General features: G+C 45.3%; 1 protein-coding gene and 1 long non-coding RNA gene across 2 annotated transcripts in view; both read left to right on the top strand.

Moving 5' to 3' along the window:
• Positions 1-27517, top strand: part of LOC134228018 (uncharacterized) — a 593534-nt gene that overhangs the window by 48593 nt on the left and 517424 nt on the right. The gene's annotated exons all lie outside the window — the stretch shown is intronic.
• Positions 1763-26502, top strand: LOC134228014 (zinc finger protein basonuclin-2). Its single transcript, XM_062709773.1, has 2 exons — positions 1763-3005; positions 20899-26502. The coding sequence occupies exon 2, from the start codon at positions 21090-21092 to the stop codon at positions 24636-24638; it is 3549 nt and encodes a 1182-aa protein (XP_062565757.1). The 5' UTR covers positions 1763-3005; positions 20899-21089; the 3' UTR covers positions 24639-26502.

Below are 27517 nucleotides of genomic sequence, written 5' to 3'. Positions count from 1 at the left end.
CCCCCATTCATACGAGTCCATTCTACAAGCAAAGCTTGCAACACCAAACTAAAAATTCTATTTTTATTTTCCTCCAGCCAACAGTCACTGAGCAGGAAAAAAATCAGCCACGGCAAAGAGCCAAAGACTACATCTACGCGCAAAACGGGCAAAGTAATACTCAACTGCTGCCTCTGTTGCTGCCACTCCGGTTCGTATATGAAGTCTTCTTCCTTTCCGTCCATCCACCAGAGCTGGACGTCGTCGTCGACGGCTATGAAGTGGAGCCGCTGACTTTGCTGGAGCGCACGGCGGCAAGTGTGTTCTCTAATAATGTGTGTTCTATACATAATAATAGCACACCAGCCAGCAGTCCACCAGAAGAGCCAGCTAGCAGCAAAAGCGACGACGGCAGAAGATGGGGAAGCACGGCGCTGGAGAGCGAGATATCACTCCACTTGGAGCGAACGAACCCCCCTCGTTAATTCCCGCATCGGACCAGGAACGGACAACGGTAGCCAACGAACCAGAAAGAGAGGAAAAACGCCACCGCGTGACCACAGCCAACTGCGACAACGACAACTACGATACCGACGCTGATCCCCAAACCTAAGTGAAGCGTGAACGGGGAAAGGGGGTAGAGCTGCTAATATCAACAAGCACTCGATCCTATGTGCTCGGACAATGTCGCACAATGTCCCCAAACATCGGCACTGGCTGGACTGGGGGCGTTCGGGGACAGTTTTCGCGATCTTGGCTGTGAGCGTGTGTAGCGGATATATAAAGCGAAGCAAGTGACAAATTTACACGCGCGCACGACACAGGACAACCCACTCCCTCCTGCTTGCCTTGCAACCAGATAGACAGAGAGCGCCTGTTTATGTGTGTCATTTCGTGCGGCACTATATGTCTTTTCTGAAGAATTTTACGTGTGATAAATAAACACTGCAGGGTAGAAGCGAAGCAGCAGGCCAGACTATTGTACATAAGGGGGAAAGAGGCGAGATCGTGCGACGAAGCTGTGTGAGTATGTCACATAAAAGCTAACGACAGCCCACAAAATTGTCACTCGAATGTGTCCTTTCGGATGTCGCAACGTTGTAGTGGTGTCAACCAAGAAGGGAGGCAGTCATGTCGCACGGGAAAATGTCACCGCAGCATACTGCGACGGCTGGGCGAGTGTGACACCACCCCACCCCAAAAACGCAACGGAAGCGTTTCGGTGTGAGTGTGTCGCAAGTCCAACGGGTTGGGATTGCATCGATAGATTTGCTTCCCCCACTCCGAATTTCTGGATTCTCTTCATCGTTTCCCTTGCACACTCGATTCCAACAGTTTGTTGTGTGTCTGTCAACGAGATTATTTTGTTTTTTATGCTTTGCCTCTGTACACACGCTATTTACATGCTAGGCGCTCTCAGCACTCTGTACGCGTTCGCTCCGCGCTCGGGTGGTGTTGGTGCTCGGTCAGTGTAGTGTGGGAGAACAAAACATAATCGTCCCTCGCCTCCTTCGCTGTTGCGCCAGGTTTGCTCTCTCGCAACATGCGGGCGACGGCGACGACGACGACCACGACGATTTCGCGGACCGCTCTTCTTTGCTGTGTTGAGTGCGCGTGCATGTGTCTCTTTGGAATCTTTATTTTTTGAGCTTATCGCATCGCACTTGCTGTTGCTCTCTTCGCTCCGCGCGAGACTTTGGACAACATTTTCCGTATTCCACCTTCGTTCGATTGTATGCGTGGACGGCATCAGTAGCGACCGCAGCGCACACGACACCTGACTTGGCTCTCTTCGTCACATCGGAAAGTTCAACCAGTATTATTGAACCCGTCTAACGAGTGAGACATAGAAGTCGATTCCTCCGCTCTCATCGGTTCTTGTGCTTTCCAGTGGAGGCACTACAAACCTGATTCCTAATCGCAAACAGCAATACGGGGGACGTGTGCCGCGAGGTGTAGACCCCTAAATCGAAACAAATATCATCTTCGCTTTGGTTCGCCACCAGGACCCTCCGGCTGTGGCTCTCCCTCTCGCGTCACAATCACCGCGCGCAGTTGTGTCGTATCGGTGATCCCGCTCGGTAGCAGCCAGCAAGATCGACGACGAGGATCCTCACCATCATCAGTAGTCGCAGACCAGTCAACGACAAGTCGCGAGCGAGCTGACGAGTAGTGCGCGCGGGGTTAGCAGTTAGTGTTCCGGGCCCCCATTCGATAATTCTTCGCCGTGTGTACATTCCGCGTTTTCTGTGCGCTTCGAACGAACGGCGCGGAGCAACGCAACTTCAGCGCGCGATCATCCCAAGGTGCACCCCCGAAAAGTGGCCTTAGCTTCTCTCCAGTGTACACACAGAGAGCGCCGCGGACGGAGTTTTGCGTGGACATTCGTGCGGGACGCAAAGATCAATCCCAACTGGTGATACGGGACGGGAAATAAACAAACGCAAGTGTCAACGGAAAATTGGAAGAAGAAAAATTATCCGTCGTTACCGAATGTGTCGCAATCGCGGGTACTCTTTAGTGTGATTGTGAAAAGCTTTCGAGCAGACAACCGAGCTAAAAGAAAAACAAAGTTTTAGTGAACCCAAAAAAATCGAATATTGATTCAAAGTGATTTCTGGTGAAATTATCGAAAATAAATTACTGAAGATCTGATTGGGTCAGATCTTGTGGATACACCAACGACAACATCAACAGCAACAACGCATACACCTGCGGTGCCAAACCAAATAAAGAAAAGTGACATCTCTCCATAGCAAATGAAAAAAAAATCAAGTCAGGGAGAGACGTATAGCGAAACCAGAATAATATTGCAAGTGGATTTGTTGCCCCGTTAGAAGCGGCGAGCACAGAGCAGTAAAGAAGCAATCATTTCAGTTTGAGTGAACGGTGCAGGACTACGAACAACAAGCAAAAATTGTCCACAACGGACGATATCGTGAATTTTGGTACAAACCAAGTGATTCGAAGGACCGGACAGGTGGCACACTGATAGGCTGGTCCGGATTGTGATACTTTTTATCAAGGTAAGTCGGTTTTTATTGTATTGCAAAAGGGCTTTTGGAACAGCAGAAAAACTGTGTAAAAGGTGACGGTCGTAATAACCACATTTTAATGACATGTTTGGACTGCAAATACTGTTTTGGATATTAAAATACCGAGCAGGAAGGCAAATTTTAACAGCATCAGATGTCGAAAACGATTGAGTTATGATAAATTGTTTTGACATTTTTTCTGATAAAATTAAAACAGAAGTAGTTTGGTTAGAAAGTTTAGTGATTTCAACAACATCCTGAACCAAATTTATAACAGTCTATATACAAAACTGTGGAACTCAGTAACACAATAAACGCTTTCATGAAAGATGTAGCCATTACCGTTAGAGCATTTGTTCCTTATCAATATCTGTATTTATACACTGGGGTCGCTTATTTTTGGTTATTTCGGGCCTTTGGATTTAAACATTGAGTTGACTCCACGAAAAAATCCACAAAAAATCAAAGAAGTCTTTTTGTTTTCAAAACAAAATAGTAAATAGTAATAGTAAATAAAATTAATATTTTGTCGAACATTTATTGTTTGTTGCATGAACATGCTTTATGCAACGCGCCACTAATTTAAATTTATCTTTTTCTTCTCTTCTTCTATCTATATATATAAAAATGAGTTTGCATTTCCTTTGAGGCAATGTGTCATAAACGGATGGACTGATTTGCAAGATTTCCGCACTTATCAATTCGTCTTAAGGTCAGCTATGTTTGTTCATACTAAGAGTTGATCAATTTGAAGGAGAAAGTTGAAAAATTGTCAAAATGCAACGGTTTTATGTGTTCTGATGAAAGCCACCAAGCTTGAACTGAAATCGATCTAGAGTGCGACGCTGCAATGAACTAAATAATTGACAGATCAAAAATAAAACTAGTAGGCTAGTAATGAATATATTCTCTTTTTAAATACCGTAGTATTGAGAAACTTATGAATGTTATAATTTCATTTTTAAAACCAAAAATGAACTGACATTAGAATGACTGATATTTATGCGTTCAACTCCAAATTAGTGGAATTTTCGTTTCTAAGGAACTGTTACAATTCCTGAATTAAACTGAAAAGAAAAGACTCCTGAAACCCCAAATATGGCTTATTGTTAGATCGAGACCAGGATGTATTTGGGACAATATTTTGATCGTACTGTACACATTATTAATAAAGATACAAAAAAATCGTACTGTGTTTTATTGATGACACTGCGCTTGCCAAAGACACGAAAAAGGACCTAAAAACAACAGCTAAAAAATTTGAAATTACATTGACATGAAATTTGATGGGCTTTTCAATAAGGCTTTTCAATAAAGTCATCTTGCTTTGGGAGCATAGTTTTTCGGTGATTTTTTTAAGCATCACTTGATGTGAATTTATTTCGAGAATTGACAGAACAAAATCTCGATATTTGACCTTTTCCGTCGAAAAGCTCCATTATCTTGATCACTCATTTGAAGTAAAAATCACTAAGATGATGTAGTTTCTAAACTTCCAATCAGGCTTAAATAGAAGTGATATAAAATATGAGCATTTCTATTAATCACAGGACCATTTGAAAAATTATCGTAAATAGATGTCATCAACACAGATATCAATATTTTCTAAAATTGTTTATATTTAATCAAGCCTCTGAAAATATTCAATAACAATTACATATGTCTCAATGTTCTTTTAATGATCAAGAGAGTGAAGCGTAAAAAATAAAATACAAAAAAACTTATGAATGTTTTAGAATTAAAAATGTGTTGGAAGTTGTACTCAAAAGGATATTTACAAAACTATCAGCCTCAGGGAATGAATGCACACATATTTGCTATGTTTTTGCAAAGTAAGAAGTTCGAAGACCTTCCCTGCTTTGCGGAGCTTGTCCTTTATAATCGCCAAGCTTTTTTTTCTACTTTTTCTACTTTTCTACTTTTCTTACCGGTTTCGCGTAATAGCACGGACTTTGGGACTATTATTCGAATGACATTCATTTGAAAGACGTTTGATCGAGTTGTATTCCGTCGAACAGACATTTGGTCGAACAATCATTTGGTCAAGTGGAAATTTCGTTTTTTTTATTCTTCTCAAGCCAGTTTTTCACGTTCGCCATAATGGCACACAACTGGCACATAAACTTCTTTCTAGACACTGAACTGAAATTCAAATTTAAGTAAACGATGGTTTTTCTCGTTACCATCAACATTTATTCAGTGGTTTATTTTTCAGAACAGCAAAAAATAATTATCAGTTCCTACAATAGTAAAATAACAATAACCATTCTTTTATTTTAAAGATTTGTTTTGTTGAGTGAAGAAATATTTTGGTACTACGGTAATATGCTTTAGTATAAAAGGATCAACGACGGAAATCATAAAAAAATGTCCAATTAATAGAGCATTTAGAAAAAATGTAAATTAAGATTTCTTGCGCGAATATTATTTCTTGATGATCCAATAAATAACTCATTGAAAGTCATTGGTAATGAAGGAAAGCAACGTTTGCTTGGACTGGAATTCCAGTTCAGTGTCGGGAAACAGTTATATATTGTTAAAAATTTTATAGCATTCGCCATTATATCGATCATACTCGTTCTTTAATATTTTAATATAACACACAATAAGTAAATAGTTCAAAATGAAATTCACTTACAGCTAATAGGTAACTGAAAGTTTATTTCCGACCAAATGACCATTTGATCTATTGTCCCTTCGGTATAATGTCCGTTCGACCAAATGTCATTTGACGAAACATCATGCAACTAATTGTCTTTCGGCCAAATGTCAGAGATTCGGAGATAGCATGATGCCATATTCGGCTAAACCAAAGTGCCACCTTCGTGAAACCACAAGGAGGCACTTCTGGAGGCATTTTTCTTCGCATATATTTGACCGTTAATGGAGAACATCTTGGCAAATTTGTCGAACTTCTTCTACCGAAACTTCCCCGGAACATCATCCAAGTGGAACTTGTCGACGAAAATCTCCAGCCAAAGGATCTGCTAGGGGTCCGCTTCAATGTACGCCTCGTTGTCCATTACGATGCATTTTTGCTGCACCAACCACTCGCGGTACAGTTTCCTGGCACAAGATTCGACCACCGTAATATGTTTATCGGTTCGGTTAGGCACCTTCCTTACCTTCAAGACATTAAGACCGCTGCATTAACTGCTAGACGAACCAAACCAAAGAGTTGACCTTTTTTGCGAAGTCCGAAACCGAATGGTTCGAATTGCTCTTCCCTGGAATCCCTCACCTTCCATGCGGGTCGCCTTTGCCATCTCACAGCTGGATCTTCTGGATGCGAATCATCTCCACCTGTGATACTGGGCTGGATTTTCCACGAACTCATATTTTTAACCGAAGCACTTCTTGTTTAAGAGACCATCTCGATAACCACTCAACAGATCGTGACGAAATTTTGCACATGAAAACAGTATACTTTAAATTAGTTCTACTCAGAATGCCGTCCATTTTCACCCATACAATAAAAAGTTATACACAAAAAAGCCTTGCATTTTTTTTTTGAGTAAAATTTTTACGATATATGAGTACAGTCGTGATTCGCTAGTTAGGATTTTAATAATTGGGTCACTTTTCATTTGGGCCTTTGCTGGTTGGGCCAAGACTCAACTAAGAAGCAATCATACGTCAAAATGCAATGTAAACACTGAAAATGGGATTTGGCGTCACTGGACATCATTTGTGATGTTCAAGTCGAAATGCACGTGTTAAAAAGGCCAACTGAAAAAGCAAATTCGTTAGTTAGGTCGAGGTTATTACTAAACCAGCGAATCGGGACTGTAGCGATAAATTTTGTTTTGTTCGTCCTAAATATTTGGTCTTGCCAACATTTATTTGCTTTTGAAGTGTTTGTTAACAAAATGATTACGTTTGAAACTCTTTATTGAGCGATGAGGTTCGTATTTTGAACAGCTTATTAAAGTTGGTAGTTCAAATGCCAAATGCGAAGTAGATTCCAAAAATCTTATTATCAATTTTAGTAAATCATGTTTTTCAACTTTTCTGACTTTCTTTTTGTGTAAGACAAAGATCAAGACCCTTCATGTAAAAAAAATGTTATTCGTTTAATCGATTCTTTCCTATTTTTACGCCTTGAACTATTATTATAATTAAAAAGTGCTGTTTTTTATGTTTGGCCCAACATTTGCCCGATTTTGAATCAACATCAGGCTAAAAGTTCTCCGAACCGGTTCACAAATACAGAACTTTTTCAGTTTCTGTTTTCGATTTCTAAATTAGTTAGAGGTCTGAAAAATATGAGTTGTATGAGAGTTAAACAAATCAAAGTATCGACTGAGAAATTGAAACGAGATAATTTTGTTGAAGGGAATGGTCAATGGAACAAGAGAAACATCTTGCAATTTGGTCATCTCAAACTCATGAAATAGATAGGGACATGGACATATAAAACCACAACTCTTTATTGTTTATACATTCTCTAGCATGAATCATAAATTTAGAAAATAGTTGAGGTATTTTGCTATGGTTTAACTCGTGGAATTAGTGAAATATCAAACTAATAGAAAAGCACAATTTTTCACGGATTTTTTGAGTATTTGATATTTGATTGTCATATACAAGCATTCAATAACAATAAATTAAGATGTAATAAGCAACTCAGTTAAGTTTACTTTAGAAAATGCTATCGGATTGTGCCCATGTGGTCAACATCGATCGGTTCCTTGAGAGAATATTGTCAAAAGCCTTCACGGCTAACTTTCTGGACATCAAATGCTGCATTGGAGCTTATCCAAGTTGATAAAATTGTTTTAAAAATGTTACACACGACTTAGTTGACATGACTCACTTGAACGTCATTTTGTTAATCAGACGACATAAAAAAAGTCTTACCATTTTTTTAGCTGCCCCACAACTCCGAAAAGCTTCCGAATCACTGCCGAAAACCGGTGCATCCACCTCGGCTCGACGTTTCTCCCCAGTCCCGCTCCAGATTGACGCTCTGCTGCTGACCCGGTCCCGCACAGTGCGCAGAGGACGTGCCAATCGCGATCACGAATGTGAGCCGTGTAACGGCGGGCGGCGCGTGCGACTCTCGTTGTGTGTCATTCTGTTCTGGAACAACGGAAAGAGGTCATCCTCCCTGCACAAGACAGGCCGCGCTCGTGTGTTGCGCCGTGAGAGCGGGGGAAGCGCACAGCACCGAGCAGGGCGGTATGTTGCGAAAAGTGTCAATTCTTTTGATTGACATATCAAGTTCGCCGCGAGCTTGCAAAGCAAATAAATAAACGCTTGACACCCGGGGGCACACGGAGTGCATCATCCCAGAGTGTGGTGCGCTTCGCTCGTGCTGCCAACCGGCGGAGGTGGGGGCGCGCGGATGCACCGCGATGCAACCGAGGGGTGATATGTGCTCGAAAAACGCGAAACAGAAATTTTCACCCGAATCGAAGCATCAGCAGAGTAGGCGGTGGCAATATTGGCGGCTGGCTGGCTACCCTGCTACCATGCGGCGGCTCTGAACGCTCTGCGAACTAATCTAATGTCAAAGCGTATATACGAAACGAGAGTTTTTTGTTTACAACAAATCAAATCTGCAGTTAGCGATTGGCGACGGCTGTGTCGCGCTGTAAACTGCCTTTTTAATTGCACAAACAAACGATCAACTATTATGGCAACAACAAGCTGGTAGCGGATGCATTTCGATGTCAAGTATAAAAAGAGCCGGCGGCTAATCTTGCTCTCACTCGCTCTGACGGTGGCTCGGTGTCTCTGTGATGTGCGCGGCGGCGGTGGTGATCCCCATTCCTCACCGGGAGACAGCGACAGCCGCGCACCGATGAATGATGATGTTGATGTTTTGTGTTGTGTACACATTTTGCACAAACAGACGAGCTGTCAAATTGAAAGTTTATCAGCATTCGAAGTGTACTGCTGTCCGCAGCACAAAATAAAGCACTTCACATGATGTTATACACTTTGGTTGTCAATCGAAACAGCGAGCACGGTCCTCGGATCTCGTTACATTCGATGCCCTGTGGATGCATGGCGATCAAACCCAGCGAGAGTGACATATTTGTTTCAGCGCTTTTGATAAGAAGCTGACGCCTCTTTTAGCGATGATGTGTCCAACAGAGGGCATCAGCGACAACGAAGCGAGAAAAAACTCTCCACTGCCTTATCATCCGTGAACAGTAAAAAATTAAATTAAGAGCACGCCGGCCGAGATTATCAAATGTCCGACCCGAAGATGGTGACAGTTCGATTAACGTGAACATATGTACCCATCGAGGTTATCGCCGCAATGGAACGCTGACGACAACCGGCGGGCATGGAGACAAAGTTTTCGATTGTCTGCCCCGCGAACGGGCGATCTAGATCAACGCAAAGTGCCGGAAATCAATCGGAGCGAACCGTGTCGCGTAGACAGCGCCCTGCTAGCCTACGATCCGCTCAATGACACTTGAACGACACTTCGAGCGATCTGCATGCCACGCCAGCACCGTTTCAATCAATATTGTCATTGTCCGATTCCGCTGTACACGCTGCTGGACCGTAATTACACGAATCGACGGAGAGCGCGATGTCGCCCGTGTGATCACACCTCGCTTCGACCTTGCATTGTCGTCAATTACCGCGGCCGGCGTCACCGTAGAAAGGGTGTGACACTCACAGAAGGCGCAAAACTAAATTACGGGCATCCAGCATTTTTCGCGCGTGAGTAGACACTTTCCGACGACAGTTGACGTTTGATTCGTTGTCAAAATTTGATCCCACTTGAAGCCGCACCATTTGATGAAGAGGTTCAACGCCACGTTTGGAGTGAGATCGTGATGTGGGGGTCTCACCTTATGAGGCGGGTGTCACATTTGTGTATGTGACCCACGCCACCACAAACAATAACAATCGTCCGTCACAGAAAATGATGTGACAGAAATATCCTCGCAGTCACAGTCCATGGAGCTGCAGCGAACCGCCGCCGGAATGATGTAATGTTTTGATTTGTCACCAAATGTGTACGTTTCATTGTGTTTATTTATGCTCCGGGCCGTTTTTGTCCCGTGCGTCTTTTCCTCGTTGGGTCGATTCTTTCCTCGTCCGTCCGTTTTGGGGCGATGATTCGTAAATCGTAGTCGTTCGATGATGAGGCGACGATTACGGCTGATTTGTTATTGTTATTACTGCTGATTTGTTATTGTTGGAGTCGGTTTTTTTTCTCTGGTTCTCTTCTAGAGCTGTTCTGTCACGCGGTGACGAAGGAAGGTAACAAAAAAATGTGTAATGTCATTTTAAGCGTCTTTGCTTGCGTTCGAAGAAAATAGTCGTGGTCGTCGTTGTCGATTCGATGAGGTATATTCGGTAGGGTTAGGTGACGATCACTAGACCCGATCGTTTCTACAGTGTCATCCAGCTTCCATCTATTTCTGGGAATCGAACTCGTTCAGAAACGCGTCTGGCCGGGCCGATACATGAAGCGAAAATATGACGCGTCATCGCACGATGACATTTAATGGAAAAATATCAACCATCGTTAGAAACGTGTTCAAGTGTGCTCCCACGATCGATCGGGGACCTCCGCCGAAGTTTTACGACAGAAATCTGTCGCTGGATTACCTGCCCGTTTTTATTGTCTCTCGACGGTCCCACCGTCGTCTGTCTGTTGCGGACAACAAACTGTGAAATAAAATTAAACGAAACTACCGTGTTCTTCGTGTTTCTCGTCAAGTCCCTTCCCCCCGTTCAGGGAGTGTCAAATGACAATCTCGATCGCGCAGCAAGCCACGAAACGACCTTGAGCGTCGCTCTGACAACCGGTGATGGACGGCGGGAACGGAGGAACCCAGTGAGCCGCAGCATGCGTAATTAAGACAGCCCAGGTCCCACATTAAATCGGCATTAAATTTGGTGGAACAATTTGCTAGTCGTGTTGTTTTTGCGCTTGTTCATCGCGCGATCGCGATAAAGAGTACCCACGACAAAAAAGGAAGTCCACAGAGGTGTCGTCGTGATTGAACCGCACGTCATTGAATGTCCCCCCGGAAGACCTAACGAACCGAGGGGTTATTAATATTTTATTGAACGGCACCACAGCGCCTGATCGATGGTCGTCATCGTCGCCGTCCGAAAGCTCATCTCATCATCTTTATTAGCCACCTTCCAGCCGCCGAATTTTCGTCTCCGATGACGACGAAGACAGAGACCGATGACCGACAATAACGACGACAACGACGACGGAAAGCCGCGAGAATGTCGTTTCAATTTTAAGCCTTTTATGACAGTTCGTTCTGAAACAGACGATTCATCACGGTTGAGCTCCCGGTTCCCAAAGTTTCGCGGACTGTCCCCTGCGACCAATCATAAAACCGAACGACGAAGGAAGAAAAATAAATGATTATAACAAAACGTCGGAATTTTCTTAATTTATAACACTCACACACATATAAAGTTGTCCGGAGACTCGTCGGTTCCCATCCAGGGCTTCTGGGTTAAGAACAATTCTCAATTTCTGTATTGCAGGCCGTCGTAAAAAGTGATTTTTATTCCTTTATGGTTGCGGTCTCTTTCGTTGGACGCTGGGCGACAAAAGTTCACGGAGACACGGACAAAGTTGCGCGACAAAGCCCACCGACATGACAACCGGACCCAACCGAAAGAATGAAAAATAATCTAAATTGTTACAACAATATAATTTTTTCCTTCACCGGTAGTCCAGCCCAAATGAGAATCCGGACCCGAAAAGACACGCAGTCATCATCAATTTACGGCTTTTTCTCTTACCATTAGTGGTGGTTGCCATACCCCTCGTTGTCATCGCAGCCACCCGTTAAGTATCCTGTCCCCCACCATTCCTTCATCCTGACTCGTCGAAGAGGGCGCCATTTTCGGACAGCAACAAGATGGCGACACGACGATAGGCACTATTTGTCATTCCCTGCCTGCCACCCGGAGACAAAATTTGTAATCCCGCTCGTTCTCGGTGACGCCGCGGAGCTTATCGCGGGGATTCAATCGCGGTGAACCGCCGCGCACCAGCGACCACAGCAACAATTAATCTTTTTCGCCGTTCTGCCGCCCAGTCGCGCGAGGTGACGTGAGAAAACAAAACGAGTTCTGTCCGCTTCGACCTCTCACGGTCGCACAAATATAGATGACGAGGAAGGCGGAGATTGTCACGACGACATTTTTCAGCGTCGTCCCCTCTTCAGAATTCCCGGAGTCGCTGTCCGCTTACGGTGATTAGACAATTTATCAAATAATTAGGTTTGAGCCATCTTTTTTTTTTTGTTGGATTCAGAATCCATTTTGATGCTTTGACAGCACCAAGGTTGATCGACGAAACGTGGTGGTCTTCCGCATCCGTCAATGTCATCATCGCTCGTTGACCGGCCGGCTCTGGTCGAAACCAATGCTTATTGGCGACATGATCTTTTCTTGGCCGCAAAACTGCGCGGTTTATTAAATTAAGCCCATAGTGGCACGCTTCATTAATCTTACATTAATCAACAGTCAACACACCGACCACGAAGAAAAAAGAATGCAAAGAAAGCAAAACCATGACAATGGGGACTTGTTGGCTGGATGGAAAATCGTCTAGGCGACAACGGCACAGCCTACTACTGACTGGTTGGTCGTCGAGACAAAATTGAATTTCCTTCATTAGGTTTAATAGCCACCACCACCATTGCAACATCGTCGACGCCACATCGGTCACATTTCAATCATTACATGACTTAATCGACCTGAACGAATGGGAAAATGACGCTGTCAAAGTGACAGTAACCAGCGCGCGTATGCCTGACGCGGCCTCCTCTTCTAATGCGTTTGAGAGGCGCATGGCAATTTATTGTCGCTTTTTTGCCGACCGGCCGCCCGATCGATCCCTGGGACGCTCGCATAAATATCCTATTAATTATTTTGCCTTCTCTCTTCTCCCGCGGTAGACTGCGTTCTCTCGGACATTGTTTGATTACACCTCTGAAAGCGGCTCATTTGTCATAAAACAGAACCGGCTCGTAATTCATTTTTTCTTCGTCCGTTCGTTTCCTCTACGATCGCGCCGATTCCGGACGAGAATAGGATTAAGTCAACACTGATTGAAATCGTTTAGTCCAGGGACTGTGCCTGGTCCGCCGGACGATGAAGAGGGACAGTTTTTATTCTGCTGTGATTTATTCCCGACCGTTGGGTCATTCTTCCGAGAACCAATAAAAATCAGATGGCTTCGGCTGTACGAAAATCAAGAGCCACGGTCGGACATCCGATCGCAACACCGATAGTGCTCCCGAAGCTGTTGGAGTCCGCTCGTAAAAGCGGTCGAAATCGATCGAGTTTTTACTGCGGCCCCAACTGGTAACGATCACTGCCGTTGCACTTTTTAATTGCACTCTTTTTTGGCTCCGATAAATTCCCAAGAAAACTCATAAAAACCAACAATATATTCGATCTCACCCAGCAAATTTTGGCTTTGTTTCGAAACTTTGTCAAGTACCTACGGCCGTGTACGTTTACCCAAGTAATCCTTGACCTGGACGATTCCAGGTGCCGATTTTTTTTGCCTACTTCAATCTCAAGAAGCGTCGCCGCCATGACGCCACTCAAGCATTTTTCACGAGCTCATCTCTCAAAACTGCTGAAACGATTAGTGCGCGGCCGGGTGAAAAAAAAAACAACAGATGTTTCAATCGAAAAGATGATGAAGTTGATGACGATCATGATGAAGCTGGTTGACGATCCGCCGAAATAGACGAACGGCAGCGTACGTGCGATGGGCAACGGTAAAAAACCACCACCGCTCATCGGTACAACACAAATTGATCGCCAAACAGTCAAATGCTAATGACAAATGATTGATTTGTCCCTCAAGTGACTTCGTCGGCCACCGGCACCGATCGCGTACGCACCAATACATTCGCCCGGTAAACGACTAACGGCAATGACATTCGTCAATCGGGCAACCCCCGCATCAAACTGTTGCAATGACTGTTTGAATTAATTAGACCCGAAATTTGCGCTCCGTTAATGTCATGTTCGGGTCGAAAATTGCCAACCATCAGATCTGACCGCCACGGCCGCTGATCTCATTCCCATTATGCGTCTCTGTCGTCAAATGTCACTGCCGCCGCAAAGGTTGGTGATCGCACTATAATGGGGGGGCTTGCTGGTTCCAAACTAGCTCACCCGCAGATACACGTGGGATCTGCTATTACAGCTCTTGAAAATTCGTCCAATCGAAGGTCACACGAACCCTTGTGGCTCAACGTCAAATAGTTCGGTCTGAAATGTCGAGCAAATTTATGTTTGAATTTATCGTTTACCTAATATGTGAAATTAAATTTCCTTTTTACCATGTGGTCCGTCCGTACGGTCGAGCTCTATCATTGCCTGAGCGCAATGCGAGCGCGATAGAAAGCGCGTCCGCAAACGCAAACAGTAATCACGACATCTGTTATTGAAAGTTATGCTCTCGCTGCCATGTGCATCTGTTATTACCTCCTCCGCTCCGTAGTCACTTAATTGTTACTCATCAAAGAAGGTACAGCTGTAATGGCGGTATTTCGGCCTTCGTCAATCCGCCGCCGCTTTCTTCGCTAATTGTTTGACACCCCTCATTGTACCCGCATTGTCGCCCCACACCGAGCGTGTAAACAAAACAATTTTCGGCTTTGCCCACACTCTCTTGTCACCCGATCCTACGCGCCTCACCGCGAGTCGAAGCGAAAATTAAAAGCCATATTAAGCTCAAATTGCCCATAATTGGAATCCTCCAGACAAACGAACTGCGGCAGCCCCGTGGTCCATTCCGTCACATACAACTTCTAGGCTGCGCGACGGCTCTGTTCATGATACGAGCGAATTTCTTTCCAACTTTATTCGAAAACTCGTCAAAACGCCACAGCACCGGCAAACGGTCCCATCACACTTGACTTTGATTTTTCACTGTGTTCGTCTTCTCGATCATCGAAGAAAAAACAACTGACAAAACACACGGAATAATACTAATGAAGCGTCGTCGCCTACTGACTGCTGCCCCCTTCCCGAAAACGATGAACTGTCAAACTGACAACGGCGGGCGCGCGCTTGGGAGAAAGCGGTTCGGGGGGCGCCTCGTTGCTGCGAAGAATCGCTTTATAATGAGCTCGCTGCTTGCATGTGAAGTGCTTTTTAATAAACTTAATACCTGTTTAGATTTTTGGCCCTTGGGGATTTTTGTTTTGTTTTTGTTGTCAGTAAGAACGCGGGAGACACAACGAGCGAAACTGTCTGGAGGGGTTCCGGGCGATTTTTCAAGAATCGAGTGTTTTCGCACGCAAGTCGCCATCGAAAGCGAAACCGGAGGGTCCGAAATCAAGGGCGAAGCCGAAATTTGCATATCGATGAGCGGGCTCCGACGAGGATGAGATAAATCATGCTCGTAAATTGACGACAATTGACGAAGGGGCAATCGTGTTTGTCATTGGTTCTAATGGCTGTGATGGGACCAAAAGTGGAAAGACAAAAACTAGAGACCAATGCCTACAACCGGAAATGAGTAAGATATAAATCCCATTCGCTACCCTTGCGCTTCTATGGGGAACTTGTTTTCGTCTCGGATTTTAAGTACATCACATTAGGGCAATTATCCGGCTGTTGTCTTAGCCACGACCAGAACCGTAGAAGAACCTGCTGTTTCTAGAACAATCACAGCTCGTAATTGATGGAAACGGCGGACACATCTGTTTTACATTCCCCCCAGACGTTTTAAAAACGACGTCGACGAGGAGGACAATTTTTGGAACCTGATGGTATCGTTTTTTTTTGTATTCTCGCTACCATCACTAATCGCCTGGGAAGAGGGGCAATCAAATTAAAAGTAATTTTCCTTGTTGGACCAACCCATCATAATCCACTCGGCAAGTCTGGATTTCGTTCCACGATAAATAACCTCCCTGGCGAGCACCTTTCTCAGCCAAATTATCTCTGTTCTGATTTATGAGTGAAGATGACACTTAATTAGAAGTTATTTTGGGTGCATCTCTACGGCAACCGATGGTGAGAGACCCACCGCTGCCAACGGGCCACAGCTGTCAAGTGTCATCGCGTCATTGAAATCCTTGAACGCCGAAATCGCGAAACCCAATCCCGCCCGATGGGTGTCAATGTTTGATTTATGACAGGTTTCGAGAGCACCAAAGCGAAACAAAACTGTCGCGGCGACGATGGCCAAAAAAGGTTCTCGACCCACAAAAACCTAATCTAAATTTATAGCAAATCGAAGAATCGCTACGAAGGAGCAGCAGCGCTTCTATTGACGACATCGCAACAACAGCGGCGACGATGCCGACGTTGGCGGTGTCGCCGACAGCGCACCATCGCGCGAGCTGTCGCAGAATTGGCACAAGAAGGAACGAGGAAAAGTGTCGAAAATTAATAAATTAGAAATTTATAATTTTAGTGCCATTGCCTTCGTTCCGAACGTCAAACGTTGTTGCATTGTTATTTGTCGTAAAAAGTTTGTCGGCATACGAATTGGGCTCTTGCTCTTATCCTATATACAAAGTGTCGAAATGGAACAGACACTGTCCTATCCCCCTCCAAAATCAATCGACGGATGAACTACAAATGCACTGAAACTAACAAAGAAGAATACCTTGGTGCTCTGTATAATTGTGATGTAAATCGTTTAACCCCGCTCTGCCACCTGCTTTTCTGGAACATGTCGGTGATTTACGATCTACATCCAAAAAGAAATTGGGAAAATACTCACCTCGGAACTGTCAATCCAAAAAGTTGCGCGATGGCCTCAATCTGCTCATTTCGCGTCGGAAAACTCGATCTCCATTCGGAAGACAGAAGCACTTTTTCCGTCACCGGCTTCGTCGGAGAATGCATTAAAATTAATTTTAAATCTATTGATATGTTAATTAAACATGATTAGGCAGGAGTTTATTGTTTGGCTCAAGAATTTCTGACCATCCGTCTCGAAACTAAATTTGACACTTTCAAACGTCTGCTGTCGGGCCAGATTTCGAGTCCAATTTTATTGATTTCCTTATCCGTGTCGCCTTACTCCATCCACCAGTGGCTTCACTTTCGTTTCGACAGCTAGACGTCGAGTGGCAGACATCGAAACATCGAAGTGATCCAGCCTAGAGCAAGCGCGCGAGCGCTTTTAAAGGCCATAAAACGGTTTCCTACCAAGTTATCGGCAGCGAAAAAAACCTCGGCGATACTTCTTGCTGCTTCTTTTCCTGGTTCAAAGCAACTTAAGCCGTTAAACGGCAGCGGTATCAACAGTAATCGAAGATCGTCACCCGCCATGGCTTCTGAATGACTGGGTGGCAGCGCACAATAGCTGTCAAAATAGATCCAATTACTATAAATGTCAACTCGATGGATTTCGTCTATTTCTTTCGGCGTTTGCCACTCCCGATATTTTGTCCTGTGATGAGTGACTTCGTGATCTGTCAATCGAAGAGGAAGGAAAAGGAGTTGAAAATCATTAGCGAAGTCTCCGCTATTATTGCTTTATGGCGATGAATTTTGAACTGTCCATCAAAGCGCGTCACGCGTGACCATGACCGTCTCGATCGAAACCCTCTCGCACTGTTCGATCGATCGACACTTACCAACACTCGCGCACGGCTTTAGCCCGGATAATGAACGAGCATGAAGTAATGATCCTCCCGAGTAAGAAAAAACTGATCGCACAACGAGAAACAGGTTCCACGCTGCCTATGTTTCACCCCCCGAAGCCTGATTTTTACGATCTCTGAGAAGCTTATGCTTCGAGGTTCCCTCGTCGACCAGAGTGAGCAATAACAAATAATAATCATCATTCGGAATCTGCGACGGCACACGGGTGAAAAAAAAGTTGCAACTGTCTTCTGTTATTGTCCGTTGTTGCACTGTTCTACCCCTCGACGAACACGATGACAGCGGAATCCCGCATAGCATCATTGCAACGGCGACATCTTCCGGACAATCAATCGCGCGTGTCACGCACCACCAGAGCAACTGTCATTACCGCGCACGTCTCTCGGAACTGGTTCCGCGGTAATTACAGGCCAACAGCACACTCACTCAATATCGACGATGACATGTGACACATCGGCAGGAGAGAGGACTTGTCAACCTCGCAATGGACGCCCGGTGCGGCGGAAAAGCAGTCACATCATTTTTATTAATAGCCACTCAATCAGCGGTGCCATTTCTTGCGCGCACGATCCATTTGCGACCGCAGCAGAACGGGTTCGTGTTCTGAAGTCATATCCCAGCTAGACTTCGAGTGTTTCACCCTTTCCGAGTTTATGGCCGATGCGGCGACGGCCCAGGCTCTGTTCTTTATGATTATGATTGCTGCCAGCCGAGGACCCGTTTGTCGATATGAGAAAAAATGATTTACTTTTAAATGTCATTACACATCATCGCAGGCAGGTTAACGTTTTCTCCGCACACCTTTGTTTACTTTTGCACCCCCATCGGCCGGCCCCTCCATCCCATAACAAACTGTGATTAAAGTGAAGGTTAATCTCGAAATAATTGAATAACCATTTTCCAAGCAGCTCACCTTCACAACAGGCGGAAAGGAAACTGTCAAACCAGCCTCATCAAATGCCAAGTTTCTTCGGTTTGCTAATGACAGCGACTAAATTGACAGATCGACAACCTAAACCCAAATGACACCGACTCGATGTCTGCATTTAATATGTGAAATAATCATTTTGAGCATCATCATCGTCGTTATTTTAGTTGAATAACGTGCACTCCCGTACAATGTTTGCACCGTATGCAAATTATCACTTGCTCCATCGGCACAGTTCAATTATCTATTTGTCATATCAATTATTTTCACTTTGCATGCTCCCTCTCTTCCGTCCGAATGCCAACGACGCGACGGGCGACAAAGAATGTGTGACAAATTCGATTTCAACATCACCGGCGGCACTTCACTTTCAATACTGCAACCGACGGAGAATCAATGAACCGTGCCAATACTCCGCAACGGAAAGTGAAAAAAATGTGAAGAAACAAGTGCAGTCATGCAACCGCTGTCACACTAATTTGACAGCGCGCGCTGCACTCGCTCCCAACAAGTGTCATCGGGCGGGCCTTAACCTCTGAACCCAACATGGGATCACGGCGCTTGGATGCATTCACGTTATTTCGCACCCATCGGCGATGATTTATTTGTGAGAATCAACGCGAGATGCTAATTACTCATAAATACGTGTGAACTGCGCCATTGTGTCCTACCCCTACCCCATTCCCGTTTGTTTGGAACAATAAAAGCGATCTCTCGTCATGCAGTCGCCGCGAATCAGCGAGTGTGATCACCGCCCGGCGACGAGATGATGATGATCATATCGATGCTTAAGCAATTACCTGTGCACACGAGCAAACGAGGGGTAAGCAGGTGCTAATCACCTCTGATGCAAGATGGCGCAGATGACAAGTCGCTAGGCTTTGACAGCTCCGCCTAAACTGCACTTTCTCCGGCAAAAATCAGTGAAACAAAGCTTGCCATGGCGATGTTTACCTAGCACTCACTTAGTTGCCTGCTTCGTTTAAACGGGTTAGAGCGCCAAGTCGTATCCTTGCCGACGGGCGAATGCAATTATTTCTCATTACTTATTCGCCTTCTCCAAACATCACGCTCATGCTGCTGCCGCTTGTTGAGCAGCCAACTACAGCCGCCATGGGGAAGAAACAGGCCGATTCCGTGCATCAGAGAGCCACCACCTCACCTCCACTGATCGATTACGCTCATTTTCGTTTTAATTTTGCTACTCGGCCCTACTACTCCAGTAACAACGACCAACCAAACTCGACAGGCAAAAATCGAATAAATATTTAATTTAATCTCATTTCTCTTCATTTACCTTTGCACGGCAGCCTCCATCCGAAACCTTAATAGTTTCATTCAATTAGATTCCTATATATATTTCCTGGCAGCAAAACAGAAGTCCCATGAGACGCAACCCTTTGCTTTACCCTCCAACAGTTTCCTTAATTTACGACGTTCCTCTGCGAGCGACTAAATCAATAGCCGCTAGGAATGCAACAACGTGTGCAAAGATTACTCGATTATACCTGAAGAAAAGACAAACGTCATCTATTATTTACAACGGCACCGAAACGCCATCTACTGAACACCATCCGTACTACCCGTAGTTAACTTTGTTTACCCAACCCGCCGACGGAAACTCGTCATAAACATAACCTCATTCTGTCGCCCCTTTACGCCCGATTGCAGCAGCCGCTACCGCGCGCCATAAGCCGTCGTCATCGTTGATCAGTTTAAAACAAACAGCCTTAGTTGCTCTTAGAATGACAATCCATTTGGGCCCGGCTTGCGATGACGGTGGACGACGCCGGGACATCTAAATCACATTAACGCTTCAATCAATCAAATTTCCGGCTATTTGGTCGCTCGAGGAAAGCGCTGTTTATTTTCGTTCTATTGAAAATATCAATTTAATTTGTCTTATCTTTATGGAACCTGCAGTTAAGCCACACGCTCACAGAAGTCACCGTCATAAACCGGAATCCATTTCCGTCTTCCCGCGCCGGGTTGTATACAAATAAAACTGACAGGAAAACCAGCCGAGATGACATTCTGAAATGTTTACCATTTCTTTTTTTCCCATGAAATTTGTCGTTTTCGATCGAACGACCCAAAAGTCAAACATTTGATCTAAGCTAAACAATTAATCGAAAAATAGATTGAATCACGAAACGAAAACATGTGTTTGATACGGGGGAAAATTTTCAATCCCCGTTGAAAACTGCAACTCATCCCTTATGGCACCCACTCAGCACGATCGGCGGCAAATGCTCTCTGCCTCATTACACACTTATGCGTGAAAAAAATGATACCCTGCCCGTACTTCAGAAAATTCTAACGAATTCCCCTTCTCCATCTCCTTCTCTTTCGCAGAGCGACTGCAGTCCACCAAAAACCGAAAACAAAAAAAAACAACCAAACATGACACCCATCATCAGTCAGCTGCTGCATGGCTAAGCCAATAGCCCGTCTCAACCACGGAATACTCCTTCGGCTTTCCTAGAGGAAAACTATCGCATTCGCCCCCGTGAACCGAGGAACCTCCAGCAAACAATCGTGCCCAAATGGTTATGTCGCCAAGCAGACGACTATCATCGCCAGGAATCGCCACGCATCCGATGAATATGCATTTGAGCTCGCTGCAACACTCTCAGCTGCAATTGTCCTCTCAAATGCATCAGAAGTTGGCCGCCGGATTGACGCCAAATCACATGAGTGGGTTCTTCAAAAGCCCATCCACCTCACCCAGCAGCGCCAATGCTAATATGAGCAACACCAGCTCCAACAACAATAACAACAATCACAGCAGCACTAAATCGCAAAGCAACGGCGGCAGCAACCCCAGCACACCCACCAACATGCCGTCGGCAACCGAGCTTTCGTCGCACCCCCTGAACCGGCTGCAGTCGATGCAGCCGTTCGACTTCCGCAAGCTGAGCGCTGCGGCCGCCGGTTTGAGTGCTTTCACTGCAGGGCTACCACCGCCAAGGCTCAGCCCTGAAGCGGCAGCCGCGCAGCATCATTTCAACCAGCAGCATGCAGCCGCCGCAGCTGCGTACTCGCAAGCTACCGCCAAGCGTCGTGACTCGCAAGCTTCCGATTCATCGCCGAGCTCACGTGATCACGCTGCAGCTGCTGCCAACTTTATGAATCTCACCATGGCAGGACACGGACTACCGTTCCCGATTCCACCACCACCGCCACCCACTTCGGTCGCTATGTCGCTTGCCAATTCGTTAAACCATTCGGCTGCTGCCATGGCAGCGGCTGTTTCCGGCAATCCTCTGGCTGCCAGCTTTGTTGCGCAGTCCTTTCCCAATCTTCTGGCAGCATCAGCAGCTCGCGAACAAGCTCGCAGTAAGTCACCTCATAAAATCCAGCTCAAATCGGATAAGGCTTCCGACAAACTAGACAACGAAAAGAATCATCACCCGAACAGTGGTGAAAATGTTCTGAATCTGAGCCGTGACCTAGCTGCTCAGCATCTTGCTCGGCAGGGTCTCCCAAGTCATGTAAGCCGACTAGCCGCGGGACTTCCTCCAGGCGCTCACCTGAAGAAACCTCAATCTCCCAGCAAGCGCCAATGGGGCGCCCTGCCACCCAATCTGGGAACTCAATTCGTCAACCCGGCGACCGGAAAGAAACGAGTACAGTGCAATGTTTGCTTCAAAACCTTTTGTGATAAGGGCGCCCTCAAGATCCACTTTTCGGCTGTTCATCTACGTGAGATGCACAAGTGCACGGTCGAGGGCTGCAGTATGATGTTCAGCTCCCGGCGTTCCCGTAATCGGCACAGCGCCAACCCGAACCCCAAATTACACTCACCTCACCTCCGGCGAAAAATCTCGCCACACGATGGACGAAGCGCTCAGCCGCATCCCATCCTGCTACCCTCGGCTGGAATGCCACTTCCCAACGGTCTGAATCACCTCCACCCCTTCGCTCCGTTCCCTCTGATGCCACCGGGAGATATGCGTCACCATTCGCTCTCGGCCTTAGAGTTCAAAGCCAACATGGAAGCTAGCATGCACCGTCGTTTGCAAGAGCAGGAGAAACATCGCGAAAGCCAACGACAGTCGCTCAGCCCGGAGAACTACCGCTACCGCAGCCCTCTGGGAGGAGACTCCGACAAATATCTATCACCTGGTGGTCACCATCTCAGTGTGGGCGGTGGCAGCTCCATCGGAAGTCACCTCGATGATGACGACGATGACGATGATGATGATCCGAACGGCATCGTCATCGATGGAAATGACGATGATGACGATATCGAACATGGATTCGATATGTCGCTCAGCTCCGAATCGGAGGATGTCAAATCGTATCGCCACTCAGGTACTCCTGATGCGGAGTACGAAAACGAACGGCTGGACCATCATGCCGAGCGCGATGACGAGCGGCGAAGATCCGTGGATGTAGGCGAGGAGAATGAACCACAGGACTTCAGCTTAACCAAACTAAAATCTGAGAAACTGTCGATGTCAAGCGATGGAGATGACGTGGCAAGCAATGTGGATAGCAATGAAGACTCGTCGGTAACCGATTCGCACGTGGCACTAATGTCGATCAACAAGCGTAAGCGAAAGAGTATGAATCCTACCAAATGTGCAATACCGCAGGAGCGCATGTCCGCTGAATCAAACATGTCCGATGAGAATGATGACAAGGAGGGCGAGGAGGAAGACCAAAGCGAACCTCTGATCAAGAAGATTAAGGTTGAGCAAGAGCAGCAAGAAGAAGCAATGTCATTGGTAAGTGATAAGCGAGACAGCTCTGTATCGCCAAAACTCAATGGTGATAGAAATCATGTGCAAGATCGTGCCGATAGCGATCATGACCAAGAGACACATGTGAAAATCAAAGCAGAACCGCACGAGCACCAGGATGAAGCCGAGAATCTATCCCTGGATCTTTCGAAGAAGCGTTCGACGCCGGACGTTAACGCCAATGAAAAGTTTTCCAAGTATTCGATAGATGTCAAGCCGGCTTCAGAACTGATGCAGAATCCGATGTCATTGGTGCGCTCGAAGAAAGAAAACGATGCTGACAATGAAGCGGAGGATTTACGTCGACCGGAGTCCGCCGACAGTAAAAAGAGTAGCGAAAGTTTGGACTCTGCCAACACTCTCCGACGGCTGGAAAATTTGTCTCATGGCCCGCTGAACGAGATGATGATGCAACGCGGTGGACTACCACAGTTCCCGCCCTTGAGTTATCTAATGAATGCTGCCCCACCAAGTCCAGCACGTTCAAGAAGTTCCTCGCCGAATCCGACAGGAAGCCCTCAACATCACCAAGATATGGACTCCGATGACAACGTAGACTACTGTGAAGAGGGTAATTGTTTCAACGATCCCAACGTTCCTCTCGACAAAGACCCAAAGAAGTGTTCCGCCTGCGGTCGGATGTTCCAGAACCATTTTGCCGTGAAGGCACATTACCAGAGCGTGCATCTCAAACTGCTGCACAAGTGCAACATCGACGGCTGCAACGCTGCTTTCCCATCGAAGCGTAGTCGCGATCGTCACGCTTCCAATCTAAACCTTCACCGAAAACTGTTGTCCACAAGCTCCGACAGCAGCGAAACGGTTCTTCCGATGGAAAAACAGTTCCCCTCTTTCCCTGGTCCGCTACCGACGGAATTCCTGGCTCGACTATACGCCGATTCGCAAAAGTTCCCCATGAATCTGGAAGCATTCAAAAACCACCTCCCGAATGCTGGAGCCTACGCCGAACACTTCCTCAACGGTGCCGGGCAACGGTTTCCCCCAGCAGCTGCTAACCCATTCCTGTTTCCGCCCCTCGGCGGATTGGGCGGCTTTCCTGGCCTGTCGCAGTTCTCACATCTTCTCCCGCATCCCCTGAACGGAATCTCATCTCAACTGGCCGGCGGTCGGATGTCCCGCTCGGACTCTCCCATCTCAGCGTGTTCCCCGCCAACCTCCAGCAGCAACATTCCATCGCCGCGGTCGCACCATCCCGATCTGCAGGACGATCGCCACTCGGCGGCTGCAGCGGCAGCGGCGGCGCTTCTGAACCGAAACCGATCGCCCGCAGCCACCCCTGCCGAGGAAGCCCGCAAAAGTCAACAAACGCCGGACTCCCTGTCGTGACCGCCAACGCCCACAACTTCTCTAGAATCCATAGGCAACTGGTGAATCCGACGGTAATCTAAACTAGGCTTAATTGATGCGCAGTGCGCAAAGCAATGTTATCTCTCTACGGCTCTCTTATGAGCGATGAAGCAATTTGAGAATAAAATAGAAATAAAGGAAAACCAACCGAACGATAGAAATTAATTCAATTTAAAGAGGCGATTGATGGGCGATCCCACACCCTTCTCTCCTTCTTCTTGAAAAGAAAACGTGATCTCGTTTGACTCTCTTTTTTATTATTTTGTAATTAAACTAATCGCTTAAATTAGGTTTTGTTTATCTGGACTAGCTTCGGAAGCGGGCTGCTGAAAGTGACCCATCAAAACAAATCAGCAGCCGCCGCGCGCAGCTGCTACTCGAGTGGATTGAGGTTAGAAACATAAATCACACTTTACTAAAGTGCCCAGTGATATGTAACTTTAATTAATTAATTAATTACTTTCGACGCTAAAGTGAACTTTTATTGAACTCCGTTGTTTCGGTGTCATGGGAAAGGCGGGACAAAATCTGATTTCGAATTTACTTTGTGTACGGTTAAGAATAATGGAGTAGAAATTTTTCTGTGGATACAGATAAAAAAATCTAACATTGAATCGCTAAAAAGTAGCTTTTGTAAGGCCGTAAGTGTAAGCTTCTCCAGTTCCTAAACAAGAAAAAATCTCTGCTATCCTATTTAGCCCACGTGTAAGTTAGTCCCAAACCAAGCAAGCAACAAGCTGATCAACGAAGAAATGATATTCATTTTATATGCTTCACAAATAAGTACCTATTTTTTTAACGAAGAGATAATTTCATCAAAACTATCACCAACACCAAATTCTTCCACGAACTAAATCTAGTGTTTAAGCGTGCAAGAGGTCAAACAAACAAATCCTAGCGAGCAAACAAAACAAAGAAACTTATCGAAATAGAAGAAATACGAAGAAACTCTTTAGTTTAAGCATTCAATTGTAAGCAAGCAAGTGTAAGTGGAGCGAATCTTTTCATTTTTGTACCTTAACTATTTTTAAACGGATGGTCCTTGGAAGATAATGCAAGAAAAAGGAATCAATAATAAAATGTGCAATATTTTCGTCCTCTTTTGTGCTCTAGATAAATAATAGTCTGTTAGGGTAATTGTAATGATACGCATAGATACAATACTTTCACAATTTTAATGGCTAAGACATCAAGAAAACAAAAACACATGGTAGCGTTAATCAGTCGAAAACAATGAAAAAGCATGAAAATTATGATATACAGGATTTTACTATCTAGGCAAATGCGATCAAAAATAAAACACGAATCCCCTAAACAATGTACATAGTCTATACATATAAAACTATTATGGCGTAGTTAATTACAACAATTGATATTAAAGGCTAAGGAAGGACTTCATTCAAAATGGAGCTACCGCATCACAAAAACACTCAAACTCGGAAACAAGTTACACAGTAATGTAAAAATAGGAAAACGCAAAATTTATCCATACGAAGTAAAAACAAACAATTGCAAGTTAAAATATCAAAAATATCAATAACTATACAAAAACAACCAAGTATCGAAATAAGGTAACCAGTGCTGGATTTTCTCCGACGATTGTCACAAAACCGCAGATGAACTTGTTTACTACTTTGTATCCGATTCGAAACAACTTAATGATCAAAAAGTCGACCAACTGTGCGACATATTTCTATCAGTTTTTATGATAAAAATCCAATTTATATTTATTTTTAATGTGTCACTTCCCTCTCAGAACGCGCTCGCCTTCGAGCCGTGGAAACCCTCCCGAAAAAATGTGAGAATAAATTATTTTTATTATTACAAAAAAATATCAAAACAACTGTTTTATTTTACTGGTTTTTCGATTACTAGGAAAATACGATGACAATTATCCCTTTTCATATCCGCGAAAAAATCAATGGCATTTGAGTTACTTATGCAGTTACGGTGACGGTGATTGTGTTCGTCTCGCACCATTTCGCCTCGCGCTGAAACGGGCGCGATCACGATTCGCAACTGCCATGCGCTTCAGCTCCTTGCTTCGCTTCCTTTGCTGTGCTTTGATTGTCCGTCCCCTATTCGATCAGTGTGATTCCGCGTGTTCGATTTTCCTTCGACTGAACGCTATCAAGGTGTCATCATGCGCAGTCAGGTAGAGCGCAGACGAAACTGATTCGAACGAAATCTAATACTTAAGGAAAACTGAACACATTACCGAAAGAGAGAACTGGTATTCAATAGAAAAGGCCCCACACCCACTACGTTGAAAACGACGGCATAGCCAAGTCTGAGGTGGCGGGATCGATTCCTGATCTGGTTCTAAAGAGGGGATCTTCTGGGTTGTATATTTCAGTGACTTGACTTTTCAGGGCAGTGGGCATAGAATTTCATTGTGCTTTTAGCACACAATGACAATGTACTAGGGTAAGGGAGGTATTTTGGACCACCAGTTCGACCGATCATATTTTGGACCACTGAGTGCAAATTCCTCTTGGTGGTTCAAAATAGAAGCCTTCGTAAGGGTGATCGAAAATACATCCTTTACCCTAATCCAGATATGGGAAGCACTCAAATAAATATCGTGGAAGCACATCTAGAACACTAGCAACTTGACATATAAAGTACACTGCCTTCCTTAGCCGTGCGGTAAGTTGCGCGGTTACAAAGCAAGACCTGAGGATAATGAGACCAAGACCATGAGAATCAGAGAAAGACCATGCTGAAGGTTGCTTGGTCCCCGGTCCGGTCTAGGAAATTTTCTCTACTTCCCTGGGCGTAAAAGTATCATCGTGTTAACCTCATGCTATACGAATGCAAAAAGGGTCACTTGGCTTAGAAACCTCGCAGTTATTAAC

This window comes from Armigeres subalbatus, chromosome 3, assembly GCF_024139115.2.
Source record: "Armigeres subalbatus isolate Guangzhou_Male chromosome 3, GZ_Asu_2, whole genome shotgun sequence".
Taxonomy (NCBI): Eukaryota; Metazoa; Arthropoda; class Insecta; order Diptera; family Culicidae; genus Armigeres; species Armigeres subalbatus.
The sequence above is the reverse complement of the archived record's forward strand: the minus strand, read 5'-3'. Positions and strand labels throughout refer to the sequence as shown.

What these genes read in the sequence shown, in the direction of transcription:
- LOC134228014 (XM_062709773.1), top strand. Translation starts at nt 21,090, where the DNA reads ATGGTTATGTCGCCAAGCAGACGACTATCATCGCCAGGAATCGCCACG.